We start from the raw sequence: 18,161 nt of genomic DNA on the forward strand, positions 1-18,161 counted from the left end.
TAATATTGAAATATTAACTAATGGCCATGTTTTATTCAAATACGGTTTTTTAAAATTAAATTTATTGGGGTAACATTGATTAATAACATAATTTTCAGGTGTACAAAATTATAATTCAACATCTGTGTAATTGTTATGTGCTTACTTATTTTTGTTTTTTGTTTTAGAGAGAGACGGATAGAAAGGGAGAGAGATGAGAAGCATCAGCTCATAGTTGTATTACGTAGGGCATTGCTAGCTTCTCATATGTGCCTTGACTGGGGGGCTCCAGCTGAACCAGTGACTGCAGACCAGCGACCATGGGGTCATATCTGTGATCCCACGCTCAAGCTGGTGACTGCAGGGTTTTGAACCTGGGTCCTCAGCGTCCCAGGCCAATGTTTTATAGGCACGGTACCACTGCCTGGTGAGGCTGTATGCTTGGTTTTGTCTTTTTTGAGGGTTTTTTTTTTTGTATTCTTCCGAAGCTAGAAATGGGGAGAGACAGACAGTCAGACAGACTCCTGCATGCGCCCTACTGGGATCCACCTGGCGCGCCCACCAGGGGGCGATGCACTGCCCCTCCGGGGTGTCGCTCTGTTGCAACCAGAGCCACTCTAGCGCCTGGGGCAGAGGCCAAGGAGCCATCCCCAGCGCCCGGGCCATCTTTGCTCCAATGGAGCCTTGCTGCGGGAGGGGAAGAGAGAGACAGAGAGGAAGGAGAGGGGGAAGGGTGGAGAAGCAGATGGGCGCTTCCCCTGTGTGCCCTGGCTAGGAATCGAACCCAGGACCTCTGCACGCCAGGCCGATGCTCTACCACTGAGCCAACCGGCCAGGGTCTGTATGCTTGGTTTTGATTTTTTTTTCTTTTTAAAATTGGGTTGGTGCTGTCATTCTTCTTTTCTAATTTTTAAAAAATTTATTGATTTTTAGAGAGGGAGAGAGATCGATCGATTTGTTTTTCCATTTATTTATGCATTCATTTGTTTTGATTCTTGTATGTGCCCTGACCAGGAATTGAGCTCTCAACCTTGGCTATTAGAATGATTCTCTAACCCAGGGGTCCCCAAATTATGGCCCGCGGCCGCATGCAGCCCCCTAAGGTCATTTATCCAGCACCCGCCGCACTTCCGGAAGCAGCACCTCTTTCATTGGTGGTCAGTGAGATGCGGGACGCACACGTCATATCACATGTTATGGCTAGCAGTGACAAATATGGAACCAGACATTGACCATCTCATTAGCCAAAAGCAGGCTCATAGTTCCCATTGAAATACTGGTCAGTTTGTTGATTTAAATTTACTTGTTCTTTATTTTAAATATTGTATTTGTTCCCGTTTTGTTTTTTTACTTTAAAATAAGATATGTGGAGTGTGCAAAAGGATTTGTTCATAGTTTTTTTAAAAGTCTGGCCCTCCAACGGTCTGAGGGACAGTGAACTGGCCCCCTGTGTAAAAAGTTTGGGGACCCCTGGTTCATAGTTTTTTTTATAGTCCGGCCCTCCAATGGTCTGAGGGACAGTGAACTGGCTGCCTGTGTAAAAAGTTTGAGGACCCCTGCTCTAACCAACTGAGCTACTGGGCAGGGTGGGTTTTATTTTTATTTATTTGTTTATTTATTTATTCATTCATTCATTCATTTTAGAGAGGAAAGGGAGAGAGAGGAGAGATAGAGAGAAGGGGGGGAGGAGCTGGAAGCATCAACTCCCATATGTGCCTTGACCAGGCAAGCCCAGGGTTTTGAACCGGCGACCTCAGCATTTCCAGGTCGACGCTTTTATCCACTGCGCCACCACAGGTTAGGCCGGGTTTTATTTTTAATTGCTGGGGTTCCTGGAGGTCCATGCCTGTCGTTCAGTAATTTGTGATTTGGTCAAGACAGGAATTTAAATGAGCTTACTTGGCCTGACCTGCGTTGGCGCAATGGATAAAGCGTCGACCTGGAATGCTGAGGTTGCTGGTTTGAAACCCCAGTCTTGCCTGGTCAAGAGAGGCAACTACTACAAGTTAATGCTTCCTGCTTTTCCTCCTGCCTTCTCTCTCTCCCTCTCTCTCTTTCACTCCCACTCCCCTCTCTCTCCCTCTCATCTTTCGTATCTCCCTCTCTCCCCTTCTCTCCCTCTTTCCTCTCTAAAAAGTCAATAAAGTCTTTAAAAATAAAATAAATGAGCCCTCTGTGAGAGAGTTATAGTACTGAGTTGCCTAGTTATGAGTTATACATCCACCCAGCATTTGCAACCTAGTTCAAAAAGGCTCTGTTTTAGGGTTTAAGGTAATAATCTTTGAATGAGAGAAAGAAAAAGAATGGCTCCCTAAAAGAAACCAGATGCTGAAGTGCTTCAAGAAAATAATGGCTTTCAAGCAGAAAATAAAAGAAACCTTACCCTTAGAGAAGCTAATAGATTTTATAAGCATGGACTCTTAAGTAGAAGGGAGAGGAAATGTGGTACATATTTCTTAATACAGGAAAGTGCTAATCAGTTTAAAAGTTGTTTCTTGGCCCTGGCCGGTTGGCTCAGCAGAAGAGCGTCAGCCAGCATGTAGAAGTCCTGGGTTCAATTCCCAGTCGAACAGGGCACGCAGGAGAAGCGCCCATCTACTTCTCCACCCCTACCCCTCTCCTTCCTCTCTGTCTCTCTCTTCCCCTCTGGCAGCCAATGCTCCATTGGAGCAAAGTTGGCCCAGGCGCTGAGGATGGCTCCATAGCCTCTGCCTCAGGCGCTACAATGGCTCTGGCCACAATGGAGCAACCCCCTAGATGGGCAGAGCATCATCCCCTGGTGGGCATGCCGGGTGGATCCCAGTTGGGCGCATGTGGAAATCTGTCTGACTGCCTTCCTGCTTCTAACTTCAGAAAAATACAAACAACAACAAAAAAAGTTACTTCTTTATTTATGAGCATCTTAATATAGGGACCATTTACTCTGTGGCTTAGGGGAAGTAGTATGCTGTTTGTTTCTTAAAAGCATTATTGCTTTATTGTTGAGTTACTTGTTATATGTTTCCTATTGATAACTTTAGAAACAGTGGGTGGCAACAGAAGTATAGTCTGTGCTTATGATTCTGTAAATGTAATGACAAATTAAGACTTAAAAAGGGACAAACTTAAGAAATCCTCTTGAGCATTAAAATATGTGGAAATTTTTTTTTCTCCTTAAGACAAAAGCAGTATAGAATTAGCAAGCAGGATACTTTGTAATGGGAAATAGGAACACTGACTTCTGATCCTGATTTGGCTAATAACTAATTTTTTTTTTTTTAAGTGAGAGAAGAGGAGGCAGGGACAGACAGACTCCTGCATGTGCCCCAATGGGGATCCACCTGGGAATCCCACCAGGGGATGATGCTCTGCCTATATGAGGCTGTTTGCGCAGCTGCAGCCTGAGCCATTTTTTAGCGACTGAGGCAGAGGCCATGGAGCCATCCTCAGCACCCAGGCCAACTTGCTCCAGTTGACCCATGGCTGCAGGAGGGGAGGAAGAGAGAGAAAGAGAAGTGAGAAGGGGAAGGGTGGAGAATCTGATGGGCGCTCCTCTGTGTGCCCTGACTGGGAATCAAAGCCAGGACTTCCACGTCAGACTGATGCTCTACCACTGAGCCAACCTGCCAGGACCACTAATTTTCTTCAAGTCAGTCTCTGGACCTCCATTTCTTCTCAAAAAGGAGAGTTAGACTACTTTCCAACAAGCGTACTATATTTCAATCCCAGGATTTTTTGACATGGGTCAGGGCGATCAGCCTGTTGAGGCATAATAGTGGAACATTCTTTTTACCCTTTATAAACTAGTTTTTAGACTTTTTTCTTTAGTGTGTTTTTGTTTGTTTTGAGTGAGACAGACTTCCACAGATGCCCGCCTGGCAACCCCTGTCTAGGGTATGCTTGAATCAGCTGAGCTATCCTCAGTGCCTTAGGCCAATGCTCAAAGCATTCAGGCCGCTGGCTGTGGGAGGGGAAGAGAAGCAGATGGTTGCATCTCATGGGTGCCCTGACTAGGGGATTGAACCCAGGATCTGCACACTGAGCTGATGTTCTATCCACTGGGCAAACCAGCCAGGGCCTAGAACAGCTTTAAATGTACAGAAAAATTATAAAGGTACTACAGAGGATTCCCAGGTAATCTACACCCAGTTTCCCCTATTATTAACAACTTATATTAGTGTAGTACATTTATTGCAATTAATGAACCAATGTTGATAAGTAATTATTAACTAAAGTCTATATTTAATTCAGATTTCCTTTGTTTTTACCCACTGTCCCTTTATTTCCCCCAGGATCCACATTACATTTATTTAGTCATGTCTGCAAAAGATTTTTAAGCTCTCCTTGTTTTTTATGACTGCCATTTTTGCGAACTGCTAGTCAGGTTATAAAGTTTATCAGTTTTTCTCTTCTTTCTGTCCCATCTGGCCTGTTTGGAAGGAAGTCACTATGTGGCCTTTGGGAACTCTTGTGTTCCTTTTATACAACTCCCATCATTGTGGGTGTTTTGTCATTTTTATTTTCTCTTTTGACCAATTCTTTCCTTTCTGGCATTACATAATGCTCCAGGTTTGTCTTTTAAGACTTGATGATTCATTTTAGAGAGAGAAAGAAGGAGGGGGAGGAGCAGGAAGCATCAACTCCCGTGTGTTCCTTGACCAGGCAAGCCCAGAGTTTCAAACTGGTGACTTCAGCGTTCCAGGTCGACATTTTATTCAGTGTGCCACCACACATCAGGCCTCCAGGTTTGCCTTGTATATTTTTTGCTCTAATACTAGCACCAGTCATTTCTTCAAGGAGCTATTTCATTTTATTGGTGATGATACTAGGTATATTTATTGCTACTGATGTGTAGTTTCTTGTAGGCCCTCTCAGCTGACAGAACAAGAAAATACATATGTGTAGATTAAGTGGTATGTATGCACATATCTATAAATGTTCTTGTATGTAATCTCTGTTAAGTTAAACATGAGATCATGCTAATGTCTCCAACTATTGCGTGTTACTGTGTGGAGTATTCTGGCCTCTCTCCCTTGCTTATCTATAAATTCCCATAGCCAGTATTATAGTGGCTTCCACCAGCCACCATCCCTTTATTTCATTGTTCAATTCTAATGTACATGTATGGTGGCATCGGGATTGTTAATCTGCACACCTGTGAGAAACAATTTAAAAGTAAAGTGCTTTTGTACAGTCTAGTTTTTACAGACTGCACTCACTCCCAAAGTGATTTCACTCAGAGTCTTTTCCCTCCACCGTGCTGAATGAAGTTCTTTCATATATCTATAATATATTAGATTGTTTGGTTATCGCCTACATGCTATTCCTTTTTTTTTTTTTTTTAATTTATTCGTTTTAGAGAGGAGAGGGAGAGACAGAGAGAGAGAGAGAGACAGAGAGAGAGAGGAGAGAGAGAGAAGGGGGGGAGGAGCTGGAAGCATCAACTCCCATATGTGCCTTGACCAGGCAAGCCCAGGGTTTCGAACCGGCAACCTCAGCATTTCCAGGTCAACGCTTTATCCACTGCGCCACCACAGGTCAGGCTACATGCTATTCTTGGATCACTCAGCCTCCTAGATAATTTATAATTTTTTTCTTACATTAAGGTTTGCTCTTTGTGCTGTTCAGTTTTATGGGTTTCATTTGACAGATGCATAGTGTCATGTATTCATAATTATATATAGCATACGGTAGTTTCCACTGTGCTTACCTATTCAACCTGACTCCCCACCCCCACAAACCTCTGGTAACCACTGATCTTTTTAGTGTATATAGTTTGCCTTTTTTCATAATGTCATATAGTTGAAATTATATAACATGTTGCCTTTTCAGACTGGCTTCTTTCACTTGGCAGTATGCATTTAAGATTTATCTTGCCCCTGACTGGTTGGCTCAGTGGACAGAGTGTTGGTCTAGCATTCAGGCATGGTTCAATCCCCAGTCAAGGCACACATGAAAAGTGACCATCTGCTTCTCTCCCCCTTCTCTCTCTCTTCCCCTGTCCCAGCCAGTGGCTCAAGCAGTTCCAGTGTTTTCCCCAGGAGCCAAGGATAGCCCCGTTGATTCGAGCATAGGCCCCAGATGAGAGTTGCTGGGATCTGGGTTGGGGCACATGTGGGAGTCTATCTCCCTATCTCCCCTCTTCTCAAAATAAAAGAAGAAAAAAAAAGCCTGACCAGTGGTGGCGCAGTGGATAGAGCATCAGACTGGGAATCAGAGGACCCAGGTTTGAAACCCTGAGGTCACTGGCTTGAGCGCGGGCTCACCAGCTTGAATGCAGGAAAGCGGGGTCAGTGGCTTGAGCAAGGGGTCACTCGCTCTGCTGGAGCCCCCTGGTCAAGGTAGATGTAAGAAAGCAATCAATGAATAACTAAGGTGCCACAACAAAGAATTGAAACTTGTCTTTCTCTCTTCCTGCCTGTCTGTCCCTCTCTCTGTCTCTCTCGCTTTAAAAAAAAAAAAAAAAAAAAGATGTATCTGAGTCTTTTTGTGACTTTATTGCTTGATTCTTTTAATTGCTGAACAATATTTCATTGTGTGGACATTCTAGTTTATTCATTGACCTATTGAAAAACATTTGGCTTTCTTTAAGTTTTGGGTGCTTATAGATAAAGTTGCTATAAACATTTACACACAGGTATTTGTGCATTTGTAAGCTTTCAGACCAGTTGGGTAAGTATCTAGGAGCATGATTGCCAAATCATATAAGTAGGACTTATGTTTAGCTTTGTAAGAAATTGCCAAACTATTTTCTAGAGTGATTGAGCTACTTTGTGTTTTCACCAGCAATGAAATGAGAGTTTCTCTTGCTTCACATCCTTGCCAGTTTTGTTTTTTTTTAGCCATTTTAACAAGTGTATGGTGGTTATCTCATTGTTTTAATGTGCAATTATGGAATGGCAATTTATATATATATATATTCATTTGCCATCGTTTGTATATTTGTTTCCCATCTAAATAACTTTTTTGTAGATATTTTACTTGCATTTCCCGCTTCTTGTGCTTGTTTTTGCACATATTGTTGAAGACAGTGATTCGTCATCAGACACAGATGAGGACAAGCTAATGGATGGGAGTTTTTTGTTGTTTTATACTTTTTTTCTTTTTTAAAAATTTTAATGGGGTGACATTGATAATTCAGGGTACATATGTTCAGAGAAAACATCTCCAGATTATTTTGACATTTGATTATGTTGCTACCCCTCACCCAAAGTCAAATTGTCTTCCTCACCTTCCATCTGTTTTTTTTTTGTCCCCCTCCCCACCCCCAATCACCACAGTCTTGTCCATGTCTTTTTTTTTTTTAATTTTTTATTTATTCATTTTAGAGAGGAGAGGGACAGAGAGAGAGAGAGAGAGAGAGAGAGAAGGGGGGGAGGAGCTGGAAGCATCAACTCCCATATGTGCCTTGACCAGGCAAGCCCAGGGTTTCAAACCAGCGACCTCAGCATTTCCAGGTCGATGCTTTATCCACTGCGCCACCACAGGTCAGGCTTGTCCATGTCTTTTGAGTCTCATTTTTATGGCCCATCTATGTATGGAATCATATAGTACTTAGTTTTTTCTAATTTACTTATTTCACTCCATATAATATTATCAAGGTCCATCCATGTTATTGTAAATGATCCAATGTCATCATTTCTTATGGCTGAGTAGTATTCCATTGTATATATGTACCAAAGCTTTTTAATCCACTCGTCCACTGATGGACACTTGGGCTGTTTCCAGATCTTCGCTATTGTGAACAATGCTGCCATAAACATGGGGGTGCATTTCTCCTTTGGGAGTAGTGCTATGGTGTTCTTGGGGTATATTCCTAAAAGTGGTATAGCTGAGTCAAAAGGCAGTTCGATTTTTAATTTTTTGAGGAATCTCCATACTCTTTTCCACAGTGGCTGCACCAGTCTGCATTCCCACCAGCAGTGCAGGAGGGTTTCCTTTTCTCCACATTCTCGCCAGCACTTATTCTGTGTTTTGTTAATGAGTGCCATTCTTACTGGTGTGAGGTGATATCTCATTGTGGTTTTAATTTGCATTTCTCTAATGATTAGTGATGTTGAGCATTTTTTCATCTGCCTATTGGCCATCTGTATGTCCTCTTAGGAGAAGAAGACATTACTTTTGTCCATTTTTTGATTGAATTGTTTGTCTTCTTGGTGTTGAGTTTTACAAGTTCTTTATAAATTTTGGTTAACCCCTTATCAGACGTATTGTAGAATATGTTCTCCCATTGTGTAGTTTGTCTTTTTATTCTGTTCTTATTGTCTTTAGCTGTGCAGAAGCTCTTTAGTTTGATATAGCCCCATTTGTTTATCCTGTCTTTTATTTCACTTGCCCGTGGAGATAAATTGGCAAATACATTGCTGCGAGAGATGCCGGAGAGCTTACTGCCTATGTTTTCTTCTAAGATGCTTATGGTTTCGTGGCTTGCATTTAGGTCTTCTATCCATTTTGAGTTTATTTTTGTGAATGGTGTAAGTTGGTGGTCTAGTTTCATTTTTTTATTTTTTTATTTTAATTTTTTAAGATTTTATTTATTCATTTTAGAGAAGGGGGGGGAGAGAGGGGAGGAGCAGGAAGCATCAACTCCCATATATGCCTTGACTGGGCAAGCCCAGGATTTCAAACCAGCGACCTCAGCGTTCCAGGTCGACGCTTTATCCACTGAACCACCACAGGTCAGGCTTTTTTGTTTTTTTTTTTACAGACAGAGAGAGAGTCAGAGTGAGGGATAGACAGGGACAGAGAGATGAGAAGCATCAATCATTAGTTTCTCATTGTGCATTGAGACACCTTAGTTGTTCATTGATTGCTTTCTCATATGTGCCTTGACCGCGGGCCTTCAGCAGACCGAGTAGCAGCCCCTTGCTCGAGCCAGCAACCTTGGGTCCAAGCTGGTGAGCTTTTTGCTCAAGTCAGATGAGCTCGCGCTCAAACTGGCAACCTCGGGGTCTCGAACCTGGGTCTTCCCCGCATCCCAGTCTGATGCTCTATCCACTGCGCTACCGCCTGGTCAGGCTCATTTTTTTTTTTTTTAAGACTATTCATTTTAGAGAGGAGAGAGAGAGAGAGAGGAGCAGGAAGCTTTAACTCCCATATGTGCTTTCACAAGGGAAGCCCAGGGTTTTGAACCGGCGACCTCAGCATTCCGGGTTGACGCTTTATCCACTGCGCCACCACAGGTTAGGCTAGTTTCATTTTTTTTGCAGGTAGATGTCCAATTTTCCCAACACCGTTTATTAAAGAGGTTGTCTTTACTCCATTGTATGCTCTTACCTCCTTTGTCAAATATCAGTTGTCTATAAAGCTGTGGGTTTATTTCTGGGTTCTCTGTTCTGTTCCATTGATCTATATGCCTGTTCTTTTTTTTTTTTTTTTAAAGGTGCTTGTTTTTTTTGTTTGTTTTGTTTTGTTTTGTATTTTTCTGAAGCTGGAAACGGGGAGGCAGTCAGACAGACTCCCACATGCACCGGACCGGAATTCACCCAGCACGCCCACCAGGGGGTGATGCTCTGCCCATCCGGGCGTTGCTCTGTCACAACCAGAGCTACTCTAGCGCCTGGGGCAGAGGCCAAGGAGCCATCCCCAGCACCCGGGCCATCTTTTGTTCCAGTGGAGCCTTGGCTGCGGGAGGGGAAGAGAGAGACAGAGAGGAAGGAGAGGGGGAGGGGTGGAGAAGCAGATGGGCGCCTCTCCTGTGTGCCCTGGCCGGGAATCGAACCCGGGACTTACGCACGCCAGGCCAACGCTCTACCACTGAGCCAACCGGCCAGGGCCTATATGCCTGTTCTTATGCCAGTACCAGGCTGTTTTGAGTACAATGGCCTTGTAGTATAACTTGATATCAGGAAGTGTGATACCTCCTGCTTTATTCTTCCTTTTCAAGATTGCTGAGGCTATTTGTGTTCTTTTTTGGTTCCATATAAAGTTTTGGAATATGTGTTCTATATCTTTGAAGTATGTCATTGGTATTTTAATTGGTATTGCATTGAATTTATAAATTGCTTTGGATAATATAGACATTTTAATGATGTTTATTCTTCCTAACTATGAGCACAGTATATGCTTCCACTTAGTTTGTGTCTTCCATGATTTCATCAATGTTTTATAATTTTCCAAGTACAAGTCTTTATTTTCCTTGGTTAAATTTACTCCTAAGTACTTTATTTTTTTTGGTTGCAATAGTGAAGGGGATTGTTTCCTTAATTTCTCTTTCTGACAGTTCATTGTTGGTGTATAAAAATGCCTCTGATTTCTGAGTATTATTAATTTTATATCCTACCACCTTGTTGAATTCATTTATCAGGTCCAGTAGTTTTTTGACTGAGAATTTAGGGTTTTCTATATACAATATCATATCATCTGCAAATAATGATAGTTTTACTTCTCTTTTCCAATTTGGATGCCTTTTATTTCTTCTTCTTGTCTGATTGCTGTGGCTAGGACTTCCAGAACTATGTTGAATAAGAGTGGTGAAAGGGGGCACCCCTGCCTTGTTTCTGATCTTAAGGGGATTGCATTTAATTTTTGCCCAGTGAGTATGATGTTAGCTGTGGGTTTGTCATAGATGGCCTTTATCATGTTGAGGTATGTTCCCTGTATTCCCACTTTGCTGAGAGTTTTGATCATGAATGGGTGCTGGATTTTATCAAATGCTTTTTCTGCATCTATTGAAATTAATATGAGGTTTTTCTCCTTTTGTTTAAGTGATGCATCACATTGGTTGATTTGCGAATATTGTACCAGCCTTGCCTCCCAAGAATAAATCCCACTTGATCATGGTGTATGAGTTTTTCTATATATTCCTGGATCTGGTTGCCTAATATTTTTTTGAGGATTTTAGCATCTATATTCATTAGAGGATATTGGCCTATAATTTTCTTTCTTTGTGTTGTCTTTGCCTGGTTTTGGAATCAGAATTATGCTGGCTTCATAAAAGGAGCTTGGAGGTCTTCCTTCCTCTTGAATTTTTTGAAATAGCTTAAGAAGGATAGGAGTTAGTTCTTTCAATATTTGTTAGAATTCACTTGTGAAGCCATCAGGCCCAGAGCTTTTTTTTGTCGGAAGTTTTTTGATAACTGTTTCGATCTCATTTGTTATACTCGGTGTGTTTAGGTTTTCTGATTCTTCCAGATTCATTTTTGGAAGATTGTGTGTTTCAAGGAATTTGTCCATTTCATCTAGGTTGTCTAGTTTTTTGGCATACAGTTCTTCATAGTATTTTCTTACAATATTTTGTATTTCTGGTGTGTCAGTTGTTACTTCTCCACTCTCATTTCTAATTTTATTTTAGTCCTCTCTCTTTTTTTCTTGGTGAGTCTAGTTAAAGGTTCATCGATCTTGTTTACCTTTTCAGAGAACCAGCTCTTGATTTCATGGATCCTCTGTATTGTTTCTTTAGCTTCTATGTCATTTATTTCCACTCTGATCTTTTTTTTTTTTTTTTTTCTTCTGAAGCTGGAAACAGGGAGAGACAGTCAGATAGACTCCCGCATGCGCCCGACTGGGATCCACCCGGCACGCCCACCAGGGGCGACGCTCTGCCCACCAGGGGGCGATGCTCTGCCCCTCCGGGGCGTCGCTCTGCGGCGACCAGAGCCACTCTAGCGCCTGGGGCAGAGGCCAAGGAGCCACCCCAGCGCCCGGGCCATCTTTGCTCCAATGGATCCTTGGCTGCGGGAGGGGAAGAGAGAGACAGAGAGGAAGGAGGGGGTGGGGGGTGGAGAAGCAAATGGGCACTTCTCCTGTGTGCTCTGGCCGGGAATTGAACCTGGGTTCCCCACACACCAGGCCGACGCTCTACCGCTGAGCCAACCGGCCAGGGCCTCCGCTCTGATCTTTATTATTTTCTTCCTTCTACTACATTGGGCTTTACTTGCTGTTCTTTTTTTAGTTCTTTTAGATGCAGGGTTAAATAATTTATTTGAGCTTTTTCTAGTTTCTTAAAGTATGTTTGTAGTGCTATGAACTTCCCTCTCAGTACTGCTTTTGCTGTGTCCATAAATTTTGAGTTGTTGTATGCTCATTATCATTCGTTTCTAGGAATTTTTTTATTCTTTGATCACATTGTTAATCCATTCATTATTTAACAACCTGCTATTTAGTTTCCATGTGTTTGAGAATTTTTGAGTTTTTCTTTTGTGGTTGATTTCTAATTTCATGCTATTGTAATCAGAGAAAATTTTTGCTTGATATGATTTCAATATTCTTAAATTTGTTGAGACTGCTTTTGTGTCCTAACATGTGGTCTATCCTAAAGAATGTACCGTGAGCACTTGAAAAGAATGTATATTCTGCTGCTTTTAGGGTGAAAGGTTCTGAAGATATCTGTTGAATCCAGTTGATCTAATATGTCCTTTAAGTCTGTTTCTTTGTTAATTTTCTTTCTTGAGGATCTATCTAGTGATGTTAGTAGGGTATTGAAATCCCCTACTATTATAGTATTGCTGTTGATCTCGCCCTTTATATCCTTCAAAGTCTGCTTTATATATTTAGGTGCTCCTATATTAGGGAAGTAGATCTTTATAATGTATAATGGTTATATCTTCCTATTGGATTGCTCCCTTTATCATTATGTAGTGACCTTCTTTATCTCTTACTATAGCCTTTGTTTTAAAGTCCATTTTGTCTGATATTGCTACTTCAGCTTTATTTTTCATTTCCATTTGCATGAAATATTTTTTTTTCCATCCTTTTACCTTCGGTCTATGTGCATCTTTTGGGTTTTTTTGGTTTGTTTGTTTTTGTATTTTTCTGAAGTTGGAAACGGGGAGGCAGACAGACTCCCACATGTGCCCGACTGGGATCCACCTGGCATGCCCACCAGGGGGCGATGCTCTGTTGTGACCTGAGCCATTCTAGCGCCTGAGGCAGTGGTCATGGAGCTGTCCCCAGCACCCAGGCCAACTTTGCTCCAGTGGAGCCTCGGCTGCGGGAGGGGAAGAGAGAGACAGAGAGGAAGGAGAGGAGGAGGGGTGGAGAAGCCGATGGGCGCTTCTCCTGTGTGCCCTGGTCAGGAATTGAACCCAGGACTCCTACACGCCAGGCCAACGCTCTACCACTGAGCCAACCGGCCAGGGCCTGCATCTTTTGTTTTAAGGTGTGTCTCTTGTAGACAGCATATTTACGGGTCCGGTTTTCTTATCCATGCAGCCACCCTATGTCCTTTGATTGGATCATTTAGTCCATTTAAATTTAAGGTTATTATTGATATGTAGTTGATTATTGCCATTTTATTCTCTAAAGCTGTATTCCTACATTCTTTTCCCACTTTGATCTGTTAAGAACAGGCCCCTTAACATTTCCTGCGGCATTGGTTTGGTTGTAAGGAATTCCTTGAGTTCTTTTTTTGTCTGGGAAGCTTTTTATTTCTCCTTCAATTTTAAATGATAGCCTTGCTGGATAAAGTAGTCTTGATTGTAGGTTCTTGTTCTGCATTACTTTGAATATTTTTTGCCATTCCCTTCTGGCCTCAAGTGTCTCTGTTGGAAGTCAGATGTCATCCTTATGGGGGCTCCTTTGTAGGTGATAGCCTTTTTTACTCTATCAGCTTTTAATATTTTCTCTTTACCGCTTAACTTTAGTATTTTAATTATGATGTGTCTTGGTGTAGGTCCCTTTGGGTTTCTCTTTAATGGAGTTCTCTGTGCTCTTGAACTTGTGAGACCCTTCCCTGCATCAATTTAGGGAAGTTTTCAGCTATGATTTGATTGAATAAAGTTTCTATCCCTTGTTCTTTCTCTTCTTCTTCAGGAACCCTTATAATGCAAATGTTATTTCTCTTCATGTCACAGAGCTCTCTAAGAGTTTCCTCAGACTTTTTGAGTCTTTTTTTCTGCTCTGCTTCCATGCCTTCTTTCAACTTGTCCTCCAACTCGCTGATTTGATCCTCAGCTTCATCCATCCTGTTTTTAATTCTTTCCATTGTGGTCTTCATTTCTGATACTGTATTTGTCATCTCCAACTGATTCTTTTTTAATATTTCAATGTCCTTTTTTATACTTGCTATTTATTTAGGTGTTTTTATGACCATCCAGTGTTGTTCTAAGATCCCTAAGCATCCTAACAATCATTAGTTTAAACTCTGCATCTGGAAGTTTTGTTATTTCCATATCACTCAATTCATTTCCTGGAGGTTTCTCTTGTGGTTTCATTTAGATTGCACTTCTCTGTCTTCTCATTATATCTGTGTGTTTGGGTGTGTTGTTTGTAGAACTGTTTGAGTCTAGGCTTGGTGTTATCTCTAAATAACTTCTTCGGTGTGTTATCTGTTCAGATATTTTGCCCATTATTTTTTATTTTTTAAAAAGATCTTATTTTAGGGAGAGGAGAGAGAGAGAAAGAAGGGAGGGGAGGAGCAGGAAGCATCAACTAGTAGTTGCTTCTGGTATGTGTCTTGACTGGATGGAGTTTCGAACTGCTGACCTCAGCATTCCAGGTTGGCACTTGGTCCACTGTACCACCACAGGTCAAGCTGTTTTGCCAATTTTTTTAATGGGGTGGTTTGTTTTCTTATTGTTGAGTTTGAGTTTTTGGTATATTTTGGAAACCAGCCTGTTATCAGATGTATATTTTATCAGATACGTATTTTGCAAATGTTTTCTCCTGGTCTATTTGATATAAGGAGTTTGGGTAGGAGGAATGAAATGAGGGGGGATTTTTTTTCTTCGTAATGTCAGATTTTCAGTAATAAAGCAGAGAATTAGATCATCTGAAAATACAGTCTTCTATTGTGTGTGGACAGGTCTCTAATAACACTTGGAACATTTAAGATGGCTTAACCATATTCTTGGAACAAGACTTATTACTGCAGTGTTTTCTTTGGAGTATTGGCAAATTTCAGTTGTTAAAATGGCATATGTAAAGCCAGCAGTGGCTAAGGCTCACAAGTGCACATCTGTGAGAACCAATTTGTCATGGTTTGGCAAAGTTTCTCATAGCTTAAACAACCCTATGAATAATGTGAAAGTAACAGATGAATACTTGCACACTTCTCTTATAGATTGTGCAATGCTGGGGAAATGGTGGTGGAAGAAAAATACATTTACTGAAGTCTGCCATGGCCCCGTTCAAGGCACATATGAGAAAGCAATCAGTGAACTAAGGTGCCACAACAAAGACTTGATGGTTCTCGTCTCTCTCCCTTTTTTTCTGTCTGTCCCTGTCTGTGTCACAAGAAAGAAAAAGAATTTAGTAAGAGACAAGTTAGTTCCTTTGTTATCATTTCATTGTAATGTTTTAATAAGTACACTGTACTTATAAATTAATACGTGAAAAGGGTTGTTTTTGTTATTTGTCAAGCTCTTTATAAATAGCTTAATTTCAAATTGTATTTGAACATTCTAGCTCTGTGTAGTCAACATGACATAAGGACTATTGATTTTTGTGTTTTTATTTTTTTTAGGTCAATTGTTTATGTTTGAGTTTTATTTTGAAACTTTCTTGAAATTTAATCTTTTAACCTAGATAATTTTTTAGGAAAGCCATTAACTCTGTCTGGGCTTCCATTCTCTATCTGTAATTTGTATTATTCACAATAAAGTTCCTTTTAGTTCTGATTTGAAAGCCTTAATTTAATTTAATTTAATTGTTTTTACCCTAGCAAGAGGATGGGCGTACAGACGGGAACAGAGAGGAAGGGGAGAGAGATGAAAAGCATCAAATCGTAGTTACGGCACTTTTAGTTCATTGATTGCTTTCTCATACATGCCTTTACCAGGGGCCTGCAGCCGAGCCAGTGACCCCTTGCTCAAGCCAGCAACCATGGGGTCATGTCTGTGATCCCACCATGTGCTCAAGCTGGAGTCCAAACCTGGGTCCTCAGAATCCCAGGTCGATGCTCTATCCATTGCACCACCACCTGTCAGGCTATTTTTTAAGATTTTATTTATTGATTTTACAGAGAGAGGAGAGAGGGGGTGCATGAGAAGTAGCTGCTTCACTAAGCTGTTCATTAGTTGCTTGTCATAGTTACTTTGACTGGGCAAGGTGAGGGTTTTGAATTCGCAACCTCAGCATTTCAGGTTGATGTTTTTCCCATTGTGCCACCACAGTGAAAGCCTTAATTTTATATGAGAGGAGTTAGTGGTCTTTATAAAATTTTTAAAAGGAGCCAAAACATTTAACTTTGTGTACTCTTTATATGTAGATGATGGAAGAGAAGTGGTTGCTATGTGTGCTACTGGTTCTTGGAACTGCTGTCATTCAAGCTCATGAGGGCCATGACGATGATGTGATTGATATTGAGGATGACCTTGATGATGTCATTGAAGAGGTAGAAGACTCAAAACCAAAACCAGAAATCAGCACTCCTCCATCTCCAAAGGTTTGAAGTGGTCTTTGAATCTGTATGTTTTACCTCTTTTTTTTTTTTTTTTTTTCATTTTTCCAAAGCTGGAAACGGGGAGGCAGTCAGACAGACTCCTGCATGCGCCCTACCGGGATCCACTCGGCATGCCCGCCAGGGGGCGATGCTCTGCCCCTCTGGGGTGTCACTCTGTTGCATCCAGAGCCATTCTAGCACCTGAGGCAGAGGCCATGAGCCGTCCTCAGTGCCCGGACCATCTTTGCTCCAGTGGAGCCTTGGCTGTGGGAGGGGAAGAGAGAGACAGAGAGGAAGGAGAGGGGGAGGGGTGGAGAAGCAGATGGGCGCTTCTCCTGTGTGCCCTGGCCGGGAATTGAACCCAGGACTCCTGCACGCCAGGCTGACGCTCTACCGCTGAGCCAACCGGCCAGGGCCTGTTTTACCTCTTGAGATAATCAGAGGGTGAAGGTAAATTTGGATACTTTTCAAAGGGAAAGCTAATCTGTTAAAATACTTACTGATCTCTCTGGCAGCCAAAGATAGATTATATGGATTGAATTCAAGGGCCAGTAAGGAAAGTTTTGTGGTAATTGAAAGCAAACCAAGAGAATAAATCCTACCAAGAAAGAAATGTTGGTGACAATTTCATTCTTTATTTATTTTGCAAGACAGAGAAAGACTGGGACTGACAGACAGGGAGAGAGATGAGAAGCATCAATTCTTTGTTGCAGCATCTTAGTTGTTCATTGATTGCTATCTCATATGTGCCTTGATGGGGGAGAGGGCAACAGCAGAACCAGTGACCCCTTGCTTAAGCCAGCGACCTGAGGCTTCAAGCTAGCAACCTTTGGGCTCAGGCCAGCAACCATGGGGTCATATCTATGATCGCATGCTCAAGCTGAGACCTTGGGATTTTGAACCTGCGTCCTCAGCATTCCAGATTGATGCTCTATCCACTGCGCCACCATCTGGTCAGGCGACAATTTCAATTCTTAATTCTTTTTTTTTTTTTAATTTGACACAGGTAACCTACGAAGCTCCAGTTCCAACAGGGGAAGTGTATTTTGCTGATTCCTTTGACAGAGGAACTCTTTCAGGGTAAGTTTTTCTTAGGGAAAAAAATCTTAGAGTTAAATATATAAATAGGAGTTTATATCTCTAGTTCACGCCGATTTAGGAAAAGGTCTTTTAGAGCAGTGATTTTCAACCCCCTGTTTGTGGATGGGTGTCAGTCTGCCAGAAATTGCATACCAGTCTGCAAGAATTAACCACCCTAATGTTTTCTTTTTGTTTTTTGTTTGTTTTTCTTTACAGAGACAGAGTCAGAGAGCGGGACAGATAGGGACAGACAGACAGGAACAGAGAGAGATGAGAGCATCAATCATCAGTTTTTTGTTGCAGCACCTTAGTTCATTGATTTGCTTTCTCATATGTGCCTTAACCGTGGGCCTTCAGCAGACTGCGTAACCCCTTGCTCAAGCCAGCGACCTTGGGTCCAAGCTGGTGAGCTTTGCTCAAACCAGATGAGACTGTGCTCAAGCTGGCGACCTTGGGGTCTTAAACCTGGGTCCTCCACATCCCAGTCTGAAGCTCTATCCACTGCACCACCCTCTGGTCAGGCCACCCTGATGTTTTATAAAGCTTATAGATTGTGTGTCTCTGTGGTTCTCACTTACATTTCTCTCTCCCGTCCTATATTTTGTTCTTTAAGAGGAATTTTTTCTCGCAAGTCTAAAAAAAATGTGGAATTATTTTATGGATTTGGTACTTTTTCTTACATATTTGTGAATTGAGTACAATATGTTATCACTACTTATGTGACAGTAGAATGGTTAAGTAGGCTAAGAAGAGTTGGATATTTCCTACTTTTATTAGTATTTACATTATTTCCTTTCACAGG

At 41.7% G+C, this 18,161-nt stretch overlaps 1 protein-coding gene across 8 annotated transcripts in view; it reads left to right on the forward strand.

Moving 5' to 3' along the window:
- CANX (calnexin) overlaps positions 1–18,161 on the forward strand; it is a 46,672-nt gene that overhangs the window by 7,405 nt on the left and 21,106 nt on the right. For 7 of the 8 annotated variants that reach the window (XM_066278533.1, XM_066278530.1, XM_066278528.1 and 4 more), the window contains 2 exons: positions 16,106–16,282; positions 17,286–17,359. In XM_066278533.1, coding sequence (XP_066134630.1) covers positions 16,106–16,282; positions 17,286–17,359 — 251 coding nt within the window. Of the gene's footprint in view, positions 1–4,560; positions 4,704–16,105; positions 16,283–17,285; positions 17,360–18,161 lie in introns of all 8 variants that reach the window. The other variant, XM_066278531.1, reaches the window with a different exon arrangement.

The sequence above is a fragment of the Saccopteryx bilineata genome, chromosome 4 (assembly GCF_036850765.1).
Source record: "Saccopteryx bilineata isolate mSacBil1 chromosome 4, mSacBil1_pri_phased_curated, whole genome shotgun sequence".
Lineage (NCBI taxonomy): Eukaryota > Metazoa > Chordata > Mammalia > Chiroptera > Emballonuridae > Saccopteryx > Saccopteryx bilineata.